This window comes from Gopherus flavomarginatus, chromosome 6 (genome assembly GCF_025201925.1).
Source record: "Gopherus flavomarginatus isolate rGopFla2 chromosome 6, rGopFla2.mat.asm, whole genome shotgun sequence".
NCBI classification, from domain to species: domain Eukaryota; kingdom Metazoa; phylum Chordata; order Testudines; family Testudinidae; genus Gopherus; species Gopherus flavomarginatus.
The window spans coordinates 104,722,089-104,734,561 of record NC_066622.1 but is presented as its reverse complement, the minus strand read 5'-3'; the positions used below and the strand labels follow the sequence as shown (position 1 = coordinate 104,734,561).

Below are 12,473 nucleotides of genomic sequence, written 5' to 3'. Positions count from 1 at the left end.
CAATCAGTACCTTAGGTGTCTGTATACTAATGTTAGAAGTATGGGAAATAAGCAGTAGAAGAGGAGGTTACTCACCTGTGCAGTAACTCATGTTCTTCGAGATGAGTGTCCCTGTGGGTGCTCCTCTCCAGGTGTTGGTGCACCCCTGTCCTTTTGCTCGGATATTTTTTTTACAGCAGTACTCGCATGGTGCCTGCTTTAATAAAATGTGGAGCCTGGGCTCCTCAGTTCCTTCCCTACAATGGAGACTACCCCAAATGCTGAAGTAGAGAGGAGGAGGGTCAGTAGTGGAGCACCCACAGGGACATCTCCAGGTGACTGAACAGCAATATCCAAGTTCTCCTACACATCTGGCAGATGTAACGGCAACTAAAAATGGAGTTTTCATGGATAGATGTAGGAGACAGCATGTTTCAAGCGGCTCAAATGGATGGCGCATCAAGCGAGGACCAAGTGTAGGTCCCAGGGTTGAGTGGGTGGTCTAATGTCCAGGTATAGGGCCTGAGGGCCCTTGAGGAACTGCTTTGTGATGAGGTGGGCAAAGATGATAGTGTCTCCAGTCTTACTGTGAAATGCTGCAATTGCTGCTAAATGTACCTTTATGGAGCTAAAGGAGACCCCAGATTATCTTTTAGAAATTAAACTGTCTAGTATTAGTGAAAGACAGGCGGAAGCAGGAGCATTTGCTTGGAGATGGGTGGTACATGTGGATTGTGTTCTGCTATGTAATAGTACTCTTTGCACTATTCAGAGCAGCCTAATTTCTCATTAGAGAACCACTGAGGAGCCAAGCTTTCAGGTGCAGCATCATTACATTGGGGTGGTGTAGCTGACTGATGTTGTGATAATAGGTTGGGGGGGGGGGGGGGTGTTGAGAGAGTGGAATCAGTAGGCAAACTGACATCCTTGTTAAAAATAGGTACCATGCCTGTCTGGGTCATGTAGGGACTACTAGTATTACCCTGGCCCTCTCTGCTCATATTTTTTGTAATACCCTGTGAAGATGTGGGTATGCATATAATAAATGTGGGGGGAATGCATATAATAAATTGTCGCTCCATTTTATGATGAATGCGTCTCCCATCAAATGCTTTCCTAGGTCTGCTCTGGAACAGAATTCAGGGCATTTTTTGTTGGTTACAACTGCAAAAAGATCCAGTCACAAACAGTCCCCATATTTTGAATACGTTGTGTAGGATGGTATCATTTCTCCCGTTTGTGATCTAGGGGAAAAGAACTGTTAATCTCATCCGCATTTGGTGTTTAGTGAACCAGGTAGGTAGGAGGCTGAAATTTGGATATCATGATGGAGGCAACAATTCCAAAGTTTCATAGCCTCTGTGCAGAGCAAGTGAGATCAAGCTCCTCCTTGCCCGTTTTATATAAAACATGCAGGCAACGTTGTTGGTCATGATCCTAATGTGTTGGTTCTGGCTGTTTGGGAGAAATTGGAGGCAGGCATTGCGGGCCACTCAAAGCTCTAAAAGATTTATGCATAGAGAGGCTTCTGTAGGTGACCAGAGTCCCTGAGTGGTGTGGTGTGTGCCCCCCAGCCTCTGAAGGAGGCAGCTGTGGTAATTATAACAGAGGGGGGCTCCTGCACGAATGGGACTCCAGAGCAGAGGTTGTGTGGAAGAGTCCACCACGTGAGTGAGTAGTCTGTCGTAGGCATGAATAGAAATCTGTTTAGGCCGTGCACATTCGCGGTCTGTAGACAGTGGTCATCCAACCCTGCAGCCAACACACATAGAGGAATGCATTCTTGACCACAAAAGTGCAAGAGGCCATATGGCCAAGAAGTTGCAGACAGTCCTGGACAGTGACCTGCAGGCTGTTTTGCAACTTGGAGATAAGATTCTTTATGGTGTTGAATCTGTTGGATGGGAGAGATGGAATCAAAGTGAGTGCCTATGAACCTCTAGTTGCTGAGTAGGAGTTAATGTGTATTTGTTTTTGTTTATTTGTAGGCCCAGACTCTGGAAGCAGTTGATGGTCAACTGCATGGCTTGAATGGCCTCCCCGAGAGTCTGTGCCCTTGAGCAGGCAATCATCCAGGTAAGGAAAAATTATGACTCCTCCTTTCCGTAGGTGCACCCTTGCCACCGTGAGAATCTTGGAAAAGACGCAAGGTGCTGTTGAGAGGCCAAAAGGGCAGAACCTGGTATTGGTAGTGATTTTAGCACATAACAAATCTGAGAAAATGCCTGCAGGCGGGGTGTACAGTTACATGAAAATAAGCATCCTACAGGTCGGGGGCTGAAAACCAATCTCCGTGCTCCAGTGCTGGAATTATGGTTTTGAGAGTAACCATTTTGAATTTTTGCTTTTTGATTAACTTGTTGAGTAGCCTGAGGTCAAGGATGGGACATCATCCCCCACTTTTCTGTCAAAAAGTAGTGGGAATAAAAACTCTTCCCCTTGGAGCAAATCGTCGTGAGAGGAGTCCTTGAAGAGGGATGGGATTGGCAGGGGGGAGGGTATGGACAGGAAGGTGATGGAAAAGCCCAACTGGATGACCTCTAGGGCCCATCTGTCCATGAAGATGATTCGCCAGTTGTGGCACAATGGGAGTGAACAGTGACCAAAAATTTGGATGGGAAGTATAAGCACTAGAGTGGGTTGGAGCTCTTCTATATCCTTGACTAAGGCTTCAAATTTGCTTATTAGGTGGAGAGGGTTAGGACAGTGCCAGTGTTATGAGGTGTCGTCGTTGATGCCTGGATCTCTGGCGGTGTTGCTGCTGGTGGTCGTATGGCCTCTGTTGTTGTACGCCGGGTGTGACAGAGTACAGTGTGGGGAAGATTGACCTGCAAATTTTGTGTGGGAATTTTACTGGGACCATCTACATTGGTGATGGGATATCAGGGTGTGACTTCACTTGAGGAACGATACCCAAGCAGGTAATCTGAGCCAGGAAGGGGCTGGAGCCAGGTGACACCTTCTGCCTAGGAAACTTGACAAAGGCTGGAGGAGGAGCCGAGGGGTATGGCTGGCTGAGACTGGAGGGGGTTGGGGGGTTCAGTTTGGAGCTGGCTGCGAAAACGGAGGAAGACCCAGGGCCAGGGTCTAGGCTCCCTGTCCCCCAAGATGGACCTGACTGAGGGGGTCCTGTTGTCTGTACCTACAAGATCTGTTTTGGCCTATGTTCCTGTCTAATAAATCTTCTGTTTTACTGGCTGGCTCAGAGTCATGGTGAATCACAGGAAGTGGGGGCTGCAGGGCCCTCACTCCCCCACACTCATGGGCATTGGAAAGGCTGATATCTGTATTCTCTTCTAGTTGCTGGTGTATGAATACCTAGGGATCCAAACGCATCTCTGGAATCTTCCATGGGGTGCAGAACCTTGTTGGGTTTTGCTGCAAAGTAACTTCTCGCCATCAAAGGGGAAATCCTCCATAATGTTTTGCATCTCGCATGGGAAAGAAGAAGAAGAGCTAAAGCATGAAACCCAGCGCATCACTACAGACATCACAGTGGATCTGGAAGCGGTGTCCGCAACATCGAGGGCAGCCTGCAATGCCAAATAGGAAATAATCTGTCCTTCAGAGACTATTGCTTTGAATTGTTGTCTCTTGTCCTCTGGGATGTCATTAATAAAGAGTTTCCCGTAATTTCTATGATCATATTTGGCCAATAGGGCCGCGTAGTTTGCCACTCTAAATTGTAGCACAGATGATGCATAAACTTTGTGGCCAAGTAGGTCCATTCTTTTTCTGTCCTTGTCAGAGGAAATGGACTGGAAATGCTGCTGTTTGTTCTTTTGGTTGGCTGCTTTTCTACCAGCAGTGAATTTGGTGCTGGGTGCGTGAAAAGGAATTCTGAGCCCCTAGAGGATACATAGTATTTCCAGTGTGCCCTTTTGCAGGTAGGGGGTATGGTGGCTGGGGTTTGCCAGATATTCATGGCAGGGTCCATAATGACTCCATTAATAGGTAGGGCGATCTTGGAGGACGACAAAGGCTGTAATATGTCGGTCAGCTCATGCTGAGTCCCCAACACCTCCACCAGAGTGATCTTGAGCTCATTCGCCATTCTTTTGAAGAGGCCCTGAAAATGAGTAAAATCATCCACTTTTGCTGCGGGTGGGGACATTATAGTCTCTTCTGGTGAGGTGGATGAATTATTATTTGGGGAGGCTTCAGGTGCCTCCTCGTTTGCGTGCACTGTTGCAGATTGCTCCTGTCTGTCCATTGCAGAAGCGTGAACAGGTACAGGGGAAGATCTAATGTCGCCTCTGCATGGGCTGTACTGGCTACTGTGGTGCCTGCTGTACCGCCATGGGTTCTAATAATGCCCATTGTCTGGGGAAGGGCATGGGTGGTTCCATCCACAGGTGTTCATACCAGGGTGGTAAGTCCCTGGAATATGAGGGCCTGTGTCTCCATGGTCCCATGCTAGTAGGAATGTGAAGAGGGGAGGAATGGTATGGGGAATAAACTCCCTCCATTTCATCATCCTCATCACTAGAAAAGTGAGAGGGAATAGCGGGATAGCCGTCAGTGCCATGCCAACGGTCCCGGTAAGAGATTGGTACCAAATAATGGGGAATCTGGAGTTGGCGAGACTAGTAAATTGCTGGAATGAATAAATTGTGGTGCCGAGGTAGAAGGAGCCAGAATATATAGCGCTGGGTGTGACGGTGGTGCTGTAGGGTCAGCCGGTGCTGACTGGTGCAGCGCTTTATTTGGCGTCATAGGTGGGAGAGTTGTTGGTAGTGGGACAGCAACTGTACTTGTGTGAGGCACAGGAAGGCTCAGCTGAGAAGGCATAGAATCCTTTGAGGTACTGTGCTGGGCCGTACTAGAAGAGGCACTGGAGTGGCACCAACAACAGCTGGGGGATGGATGGTGCCAGACGTGCCCGGAGTGTTGTATGTGCTGAGCCGCGGAGTGGTTGGCACCAACACCACAGACCTGGTTGAAGACCTTTTGGATGACAGCTGGTCTCTGTGAGGTGATGAAGCTGGCTGTTTTTTGTTTTCTTGTCCTTAATGGACTTAGGAGGGCTCTATCTCAAATAGGACTCCTGACCTGGGTCAGAGGCAGGTCTGAGAGACTTCTCCTTTAGAATTAACTTGAGTCTCAGGTCTCTGCCTTTCTGTGTGCTAGACCTCAGTTTACTGCAGTGGGTACATTTCTGGGGACAGAACTCCCCCAAACAGTGAACACATTGAGAATGGCCATCAGAAATAAGGATGGCATCTCTGTACGTAGTGCATCTCTTAAAACATGGCAAGCCAGGAATAGTATAAACTCTCTAACGGACAGAAAAAAAACTGTGAAAGTATTTTTTTTTTTAAAGGGGGAAATGAAACTTATCTGACTAAAAAACTAGCTCAACTGTATAAACTAACTATCTAACGCAAGAAATAACTGAGCAAGACTGCTGAGCTCTGTCTCAGACCACGGACCATAGAGAAGGAACTGAGGAGCTTGGGCCAAGCGCACGTTATTGAGGCGCATTTGGTGGGTGAGGCAAGCACTGTGCGGCCCATGCAAATACTGCTGTAAAACTCTCCGAGCAAAGGCATAGGGGCACACCAACGCCTGGAGTTGAGCACCTACAGGGACAAGAAGACAAAGACGAAGAACTAGAAATGCTAGTTAATAAATACTAGGACAGCTGGCATCACAGACTTGGTGGGATAATACATATGACTGGAATATTGGTATAGAAGGACACAGATAGATCAGGAAGGACAGGAAGAGAAAAAAGGGAGGTGGTGTTGCCTAATACATAAAAAATTGCATACAGTTGGACTGAGGCTGAGATGGAAATAAGAGACAGACTTGTTAAAAGTCTCTGGGTAAGGACAAGAGAGGTAAAAAACAAGAGTGATGTCATGGTAGGGGTCTACTCCAGACTTCCTAACAAGAAAGAGGCGGTAGATGAGGCTTTTTACAAGCTAACAAAATCATCCAAAGCACAGGATGATGTACCCCATCACCGTCAATTACCCAGACATCTATTGGAGGTGGGGTTTGAAACCAGGCAGGGCACAGATCATCAGACCAGTCTTGGAATGTATTGGAGACCATTTTTTATTCAGACGGTGAAGAAAACCAATAGGGAAGAGGCTGTTTCAGATTTGATTTTGACTAATAGGGAAGAACTAGCTGAGAATTTGAAAGTGGAAGGCAGCTTAGGTGAAAGTAATCATGAAATTATGAGTTCATGATTCTAAGGAATGGTAGGAGGGAAAATAGCACAATAAAGAAAATGGATTTCAATAAGGAAGACTTTAGCAAGCTCAGGGAGTGCATAGGTAAGATCCCTTCAGAAGCAAACCTAAGAGGAAAAACAGTTCAAGAGAGTTGGCAGTTTTTCCAAAGACACATTAAGGGCACAAGAGCAAACTATTTCACTGCACAGGAAAGACAGGAAGTATGGCACCACTGGGGCTTAACCAGGAGATCTTCAATTACATGAAACTTAAAAATTAAGAATTCTACAAAATGTGGAAACTAGGTCAAATTACAAAGGATGAATATAAACGAATAAAACGAGTATGTAGGAACAAAATTTAAAAGGCCAGGGCACAAAATGAGATTAAACTAGCTAGAGACATAAAGGGAACCAGAAAACATTCTACAAATACATCAGAAGCAAGAGGAAGACCAAGGACAGGGTAGGCCTATTACTCAAATGGGGGACGGGGTGACGACAAAGAGAATAACAAAAACATACGGAAATGGCAAAACTGCTAAATCACCTTTTTGTTTCAGTTTTCACCAAAAAGTTTAGTAGCAGCTGAACATCTAACTTAATGAATGTCATTGAAAATGAGGTAGGACCAAAGGCTAAAATAGGGAAAGAAGTTAAAAATTACTTAGACTAGCTAGATGTTTTCAAGTCACCAGAACCTGATGAAATACATCCTAGAATACTCAAGGAGCTGACTGAGGATATATCTGAGCCAGAAGCAATTATCTTCGAAAAGTCATGGAAGATGGGTGAGACTCCAGAAGATTAGAAAAGGGAAAATATAGTGCCAATCTATAAAAAGAGGAATAAGGACAACCCGGGGAATTAGACCAGTCAGCTTAACTTCGTACCCAGAAAGATAACGGAGCAATCAATTTGCAGACATCTAGAAGACAAGATGATAAGTAACAGTCAGCATGTATTTAATCAAGAACAAATCATGTTAAACCAACCTAATAAGTTTTCTCTGACTGGGTAACAAGTCTTGTGGATAAGGAAAAGTGGTAGATGTGGTATATATTGACTTTAATAAGGCTTTTGATACTGTCTCAATGAAATTCTCAAACTAGGGAAGTACAACCTAGATGGAGCTACTAGGAGCTACTATAAGGTGAGTGTACAACTGGTTGAAAAATAGTTCCCAGAGTGTAGTTATCAGTGGTTTCCTAGACAAGCTGGAAGGGCATATCAAGTGCGGTTCCCACAGGGATCAGTTCTGCATGTGATACTGTTCAATGCCTTCATCAATGATTTAATAATGGCATAGAGAGTACACTTACAGAGTTTGCAGATATCAAGCTGGGAGGTGTTGCAAGTGCTTTGGAGGACAGGATTAAAATTCAAAATGATCTGGACAAACTGAAGGAATGGTCAGAAGAAAATCAGGTGAAATTAAATAAGGACAAATGCAAAGTTCTTCACTTAGGAAGGAACTATCAGTTGCACACATACAAAATGGGAAAAGACTGCCTAGGAAGGAGTACTACTGGATCTGGGGGTCATAGTGGATCACAAGCTAAATATGAGTCAACCGTCTAACACTGTTGCAAAAAAACCAAGCAACATTTTGAGGTGTATTAGCAGGAGTGTTGTACGTAAGACATAAGTAATTTTTCTGCTCTACTCTATGCAGATTAGGCCTCAACTGGAGTATTGTGTCCCGTTCTGCAACCCACACTTAAGGAAAGATATGGACAAACTGAAGAAAGTCCACAGAAGAGCAACAAAAATGATTAAAGGTCTAAAAAACATGACCTGTGAGGGTAGATTTGAAAAAACTGGGTTTGTTTATTAGCCTGGAGAAGAGAAGACAGAGGTGGCACACAAGAACAGTTTACAAGTAGAGAAAAGGTTGTCACAAGGAGGAGAGAGAAAAATTGTTCTCCTTAACCACTGAGGATAGGACAAGAAGCAATGGGCTTAAATTGCAACAAAGGCAATTTAGGGGAAAAACAACTTCCTAACTGTCACTAGTTAAGCACTGGAATAAACTGCCCAGCGGACACTGTGGAATCTGTCTCATTGGAGATTTTTAAGAGCAGGTTAGACAAACACCTGTCAGGGATGGTCTAGATAATACTTAGTCCTGCCATGAGTGCAGGGAACTGGACTAGAAGACCTCTAGAGGTCTCTTCCAGTCCTACGATTCTATGATTCTGGCGTAGTCCTCAAAGAGTAGAATAAAGATTTAAAGGCATCCAAAAGTTCAAGAATTGCTCTGTTCTTGGGTACTCTAAAGAAATACAACCATCTTGCTTAAGCATCAAGCTGCCTCTTCATCTCAGTTCATTTTATCATTTATTTATTTATTTTGTCAGACTGGTTTTCAGCAAAGAACACATGTAATTATAGAAATTGTTAGTTTTCTTTTCATACAATACTATATCAATATGGAGACATATGGACTAATAGTCTCGTATCTCTTATGACTGGTTAAAGTGGCTATCTGTATAAGATAGTTTTAATTTGCTCCCTCTAATAAGTCACCAGCCAATCTCTTCAGTTGCTCAACTGATGATTCCAAAACCAAGAGCCTTTGAATGTGCCAACCTGTGTAGAGATCTAGATGCTAAGAAATGTATAAAACCTAAATGCAATCCCACTCTCTCTCATACATAAAATTTTTGTGCAGCATTACAGCAATTCAAAGATACCTACCCTGAGAAGGACTGGAGCTGACATACATACATCAACTCCGGTCCTTTCCAGAATAGATGTATGAACTGCTGTAACACTACAGATGAAATTGGGAGAGAGGAGGGAGACTGATTATCTGAATTTGAAAGACAAGACTCCAACGTAGCTGGAAAATATTTTGACTAGGATGCAGAACTGAGAAAAAAATATTCTGAGGTCCTAAGGCACTAGAGATTACCATCAGCAAGCTGTAGCCACAGCTTGTGTACAAAGACCTGCCTTTGCCAGACAAGTCTTACACAGGGCTGCCACTAAGTCTACTAGCAAGGAGTTAAAGGCCATGAAAGCTTTCTACCATTCTCAGATCAGGGAGTGACAGATTCCTCTCACTGAGAGACTGGTGTAGGGATTGGAAAGGTGATGATCTCAATGAGGCAGGCTATAAAGGGATGCTGATGGCAGCTTCTGCCTTGGCCTATTACCCTGAAAGTTTCATCCCTACAGAACAGAAGCCAAGTAAAGTGAAAGCAGAAAGTTCTGCTGAATAGTTAAGGCAACCCAGATACATTACAGTGCCTCATAGCATTTCAGCCATAACAAGCACCTGAAGGAAAGGAGTAGCAGAATGCCTCAGAAGAATACAAAAGAATTAAGAAAATGGAGGAGCTGGACAGCTCATCCACTAAAGGAACCAAACTAGAATAGTCCTGTCTTTCAATTGGTTGAAGCTGATGCCTGTATAGATGAATGGGAAAATGCACCATCCACCACCAACTTGATGTAATATGATGCAACACACACTTTGAAGATGAGGTCCGATATTCCTATGGCTAGCATAAACATTCAGAATCTTCTTGAACATAAGAGAAACAAGGAAGAGACAACTTCAGCATTCTGCTTTCAACAGAATCTTATCAAGAGCACTAATGGTGTCATTTCTTTAAATCAGAAGTTAAACTAGTAAGTCAAACACAGTCATACCTTCTATTGGAAGCCTTTCCCAACTGAATTTATCTTAATTAGAAAAAGTACCAAGGAATAGGTGATAAAGTGGAAAAAACAGAGTACAATAACTCACCTTCTTGTCTCTGGTCCTTACTTCCCCATAAAAATCTAGAGCTTCTTGAGCCTTTAAAAACTTGCCTCGATGCAACAAATATGCACAAATCATTACACCAGTTCGTCCCTTTCCAGCTTTACAATGAATTGCTGCAACATGATTGTCATCTTCACTCAGCCATTGGTCAAGATCTTCACAAAAAGGTTTGATAAGCTCTAGCTGTGGTGGGTTATGGTCTTCAAAAGGATACTGTGCAACTGTGATAGGAAGATAAGATGTACAATGAAGTCTCAAATTTAATGCATTTTAAAACTAATTTAACCAGAGATACTAACTTTACAAAATGGATATCATGCAATTAACAGTTTAAAGAGGTAACTGAATAGGTTAAATGGTCTGACACAAGTACCATAATGATCGATGCCAGAAAAGTGGTATACAAGATATGGAGCACATGCCAATAAATTGGCCTCTCAAATTTCAGCAAATTCCCAATTATACATACTCTTAATGTCTTACTCAATAGAGCAATTTTGCTCATATCTGACAATCTGTCTTATAACAATCCATCATCCCATAAGTGGTCTTATACCAGAACCTATTATTACAAGAATATAGGGTTAAGCCATGCCCACTGATCAAATAAGGCAATTCTGCTGAAGAGTTCTGAGATAACAGTTTACTCTATTCCAGGGACTGAACTGGTCATGTCCACATAATTAGTTCCAAGAGGCTCTAAAATGTGTAATAATACATAATCATAACTGCTAATTGTAAACAAACAAAACCACACACCCAGGCCTTTGTTATTGTTTTAACAGTAAAACCCAGGCATTTCAATTTTTTTCTTTACTCATACATAATCCAATCAGACAAGAGAGATGCAAATATTTGGAACTGGGAAGCAAGGAAAAAACCCCAAAAACTCAGAAAACAGAAGAGAGAAATATGCGATAACCAGGAGACTGCAGAACCCAAAAAACAAACACACCTATCTTGCAGTGTGTCAAACGAAAATAGATAATATCCATATTGCTGCTCAGTATATTGCTGCTCAGTATATTTAGTCATACAAAGCTGTATTTTCTCTGCCCAACAGGCTCCCTCACTGACTTTGAGGACAGACAGGCTCTTGCACAAATCGCCACTCAGATCTAGTCAGAAACTATCACATTGGAAGCTCTCTCTCTAGTTTTGGCCAAAAAAGAATGAATAAAGCATTCAATTTTGGGCAAGTCTTTTTTACTGGCTTGTCATACACTCAGGTTATGTAAATTCTTTTGGAAGAGACAGTTTAGGTCATGAGAACAGAAGAGATGATGGTTATGGTTGAATCATGATATTATTTTAGCAGAAAATTCTGGTGCAGTGCAGAGTACTATTTTGTCTGGAAAAACTGCAAGGACAATTTATAGGCTCACAGCACAAGATATCCACGTCATTTTTTGGAAGCGCAAAAACCCCCCAAGTAACTGACAAAAATGAACAAAGACTGACATGGCTTTAAAAGGAGGGTCCATGACACTTCACAAAAGATTCAGATTCCATCAAAGCAGCAGAAATGAGTGCTAGTCTTGCAAACAATCCCAAAGTAAAAATGCACCATTATGCTTCCTTTCAGATGGAAGAGTGAGTATTCCTAAAATGGTCACTTCCATGTGAAGATTACAGTCCTAGGCCCTTTAGACAGCTGTGTTAAAGGAAACTGAAGTAGTCCTTTAGCCACTACCAACATGACATGGTTAAGGGAGACAATATTCTGAGATGTATCTCAGAATATTGCCACCAAAATTTGGAGGTAGGTTCCATTTTAGATGAGAACCAGTCAAGGTTCCCTCTGGAGAGAAAGCCACAGAGGAAGAACAGCTTGTTGTGAAAGCTCTCCAGGGACTAGAGCTGAGTCAAGGCTCGCACGATTCCTTGCCGAGAAGGAACCATAGGCCTAGGAAGGGCTCAGCTGAAGATTCCAGAGAAGGCCTAAGGCAAATGTATGAAATGGCCCTAGGAAAAAGTGAAGCAAGACAGTTTGGAGTTTGGGATGCCAAAGTGATTCCCCGTTCAGAGACCCAGGGCAAGGGCTAGATCCTGAAGTAGTCGGGAGGGCCCAGGCTCCTCTACACCACCTACTTAAAGACTGCGGGAAAATCCCTACACACTGGCAAGAACTGAGGGAAGTTGAAGCATAAGACTGGTGAAAGACAGCTTGATCCCTGAAACAAGGAGAGACAATACTGAGAGGAAAGGACTTAAAAGGTTACACAAACCTAGGCAAAGAGCTATGGGTCTACAGGGGGTCGTAGCCTTGTTCTGGATAGCTTTTCATTTTGTTTTGGACTTAATTTGCCCCACAAGGAAGATACTTGATTTGGCTGACAACCCACTGTCTGAATATCAGACATCTTCGAGATGCCTCATGCTGAGCACCCAAAATCACTTCTCATTTCTGAGTACCTTAATTATTAAAGCTTCCTCTTCTCCTATGGAAAGGCAAAGTGTATAGAAGAAGGGGAGTCTCAGAGTCACTTTCTCAGATATCAAAGATGGATTATTGTTTTTGTGATGAAAATGAAA

General features: G+C 43.3%; 1 protein-coding gene across 4 annotated transcripts in view; it reads right to left on the bottom strand.

Moving 5' to 3' along the window:
• PTEN (phosphatase and tensin homolog) overlaps positions 1-12,473 on the bottom strand; it is an 84,179-nt gene that overhangs the window by 34,945 nt on the left and 36,761 nt on the right. For 2 of the 4 annotated variants that reach the window (XM_050959621.1, XM_050959622.1), the window contains one exon: positions 9,921-10,159. The exons of the other annotated variants lie outside the window; for them this stretch is intronic. In XM_050959621.1, coding sequence (XP_050815578.1) covers positions 9,921-10,159 — 239 coding nt within the window. The remainder of the gene's footprint in view (positions 1-9,920; positions 10,160-12,473) is intronic. 4 annotated transcript variants of the gene reach the window in all.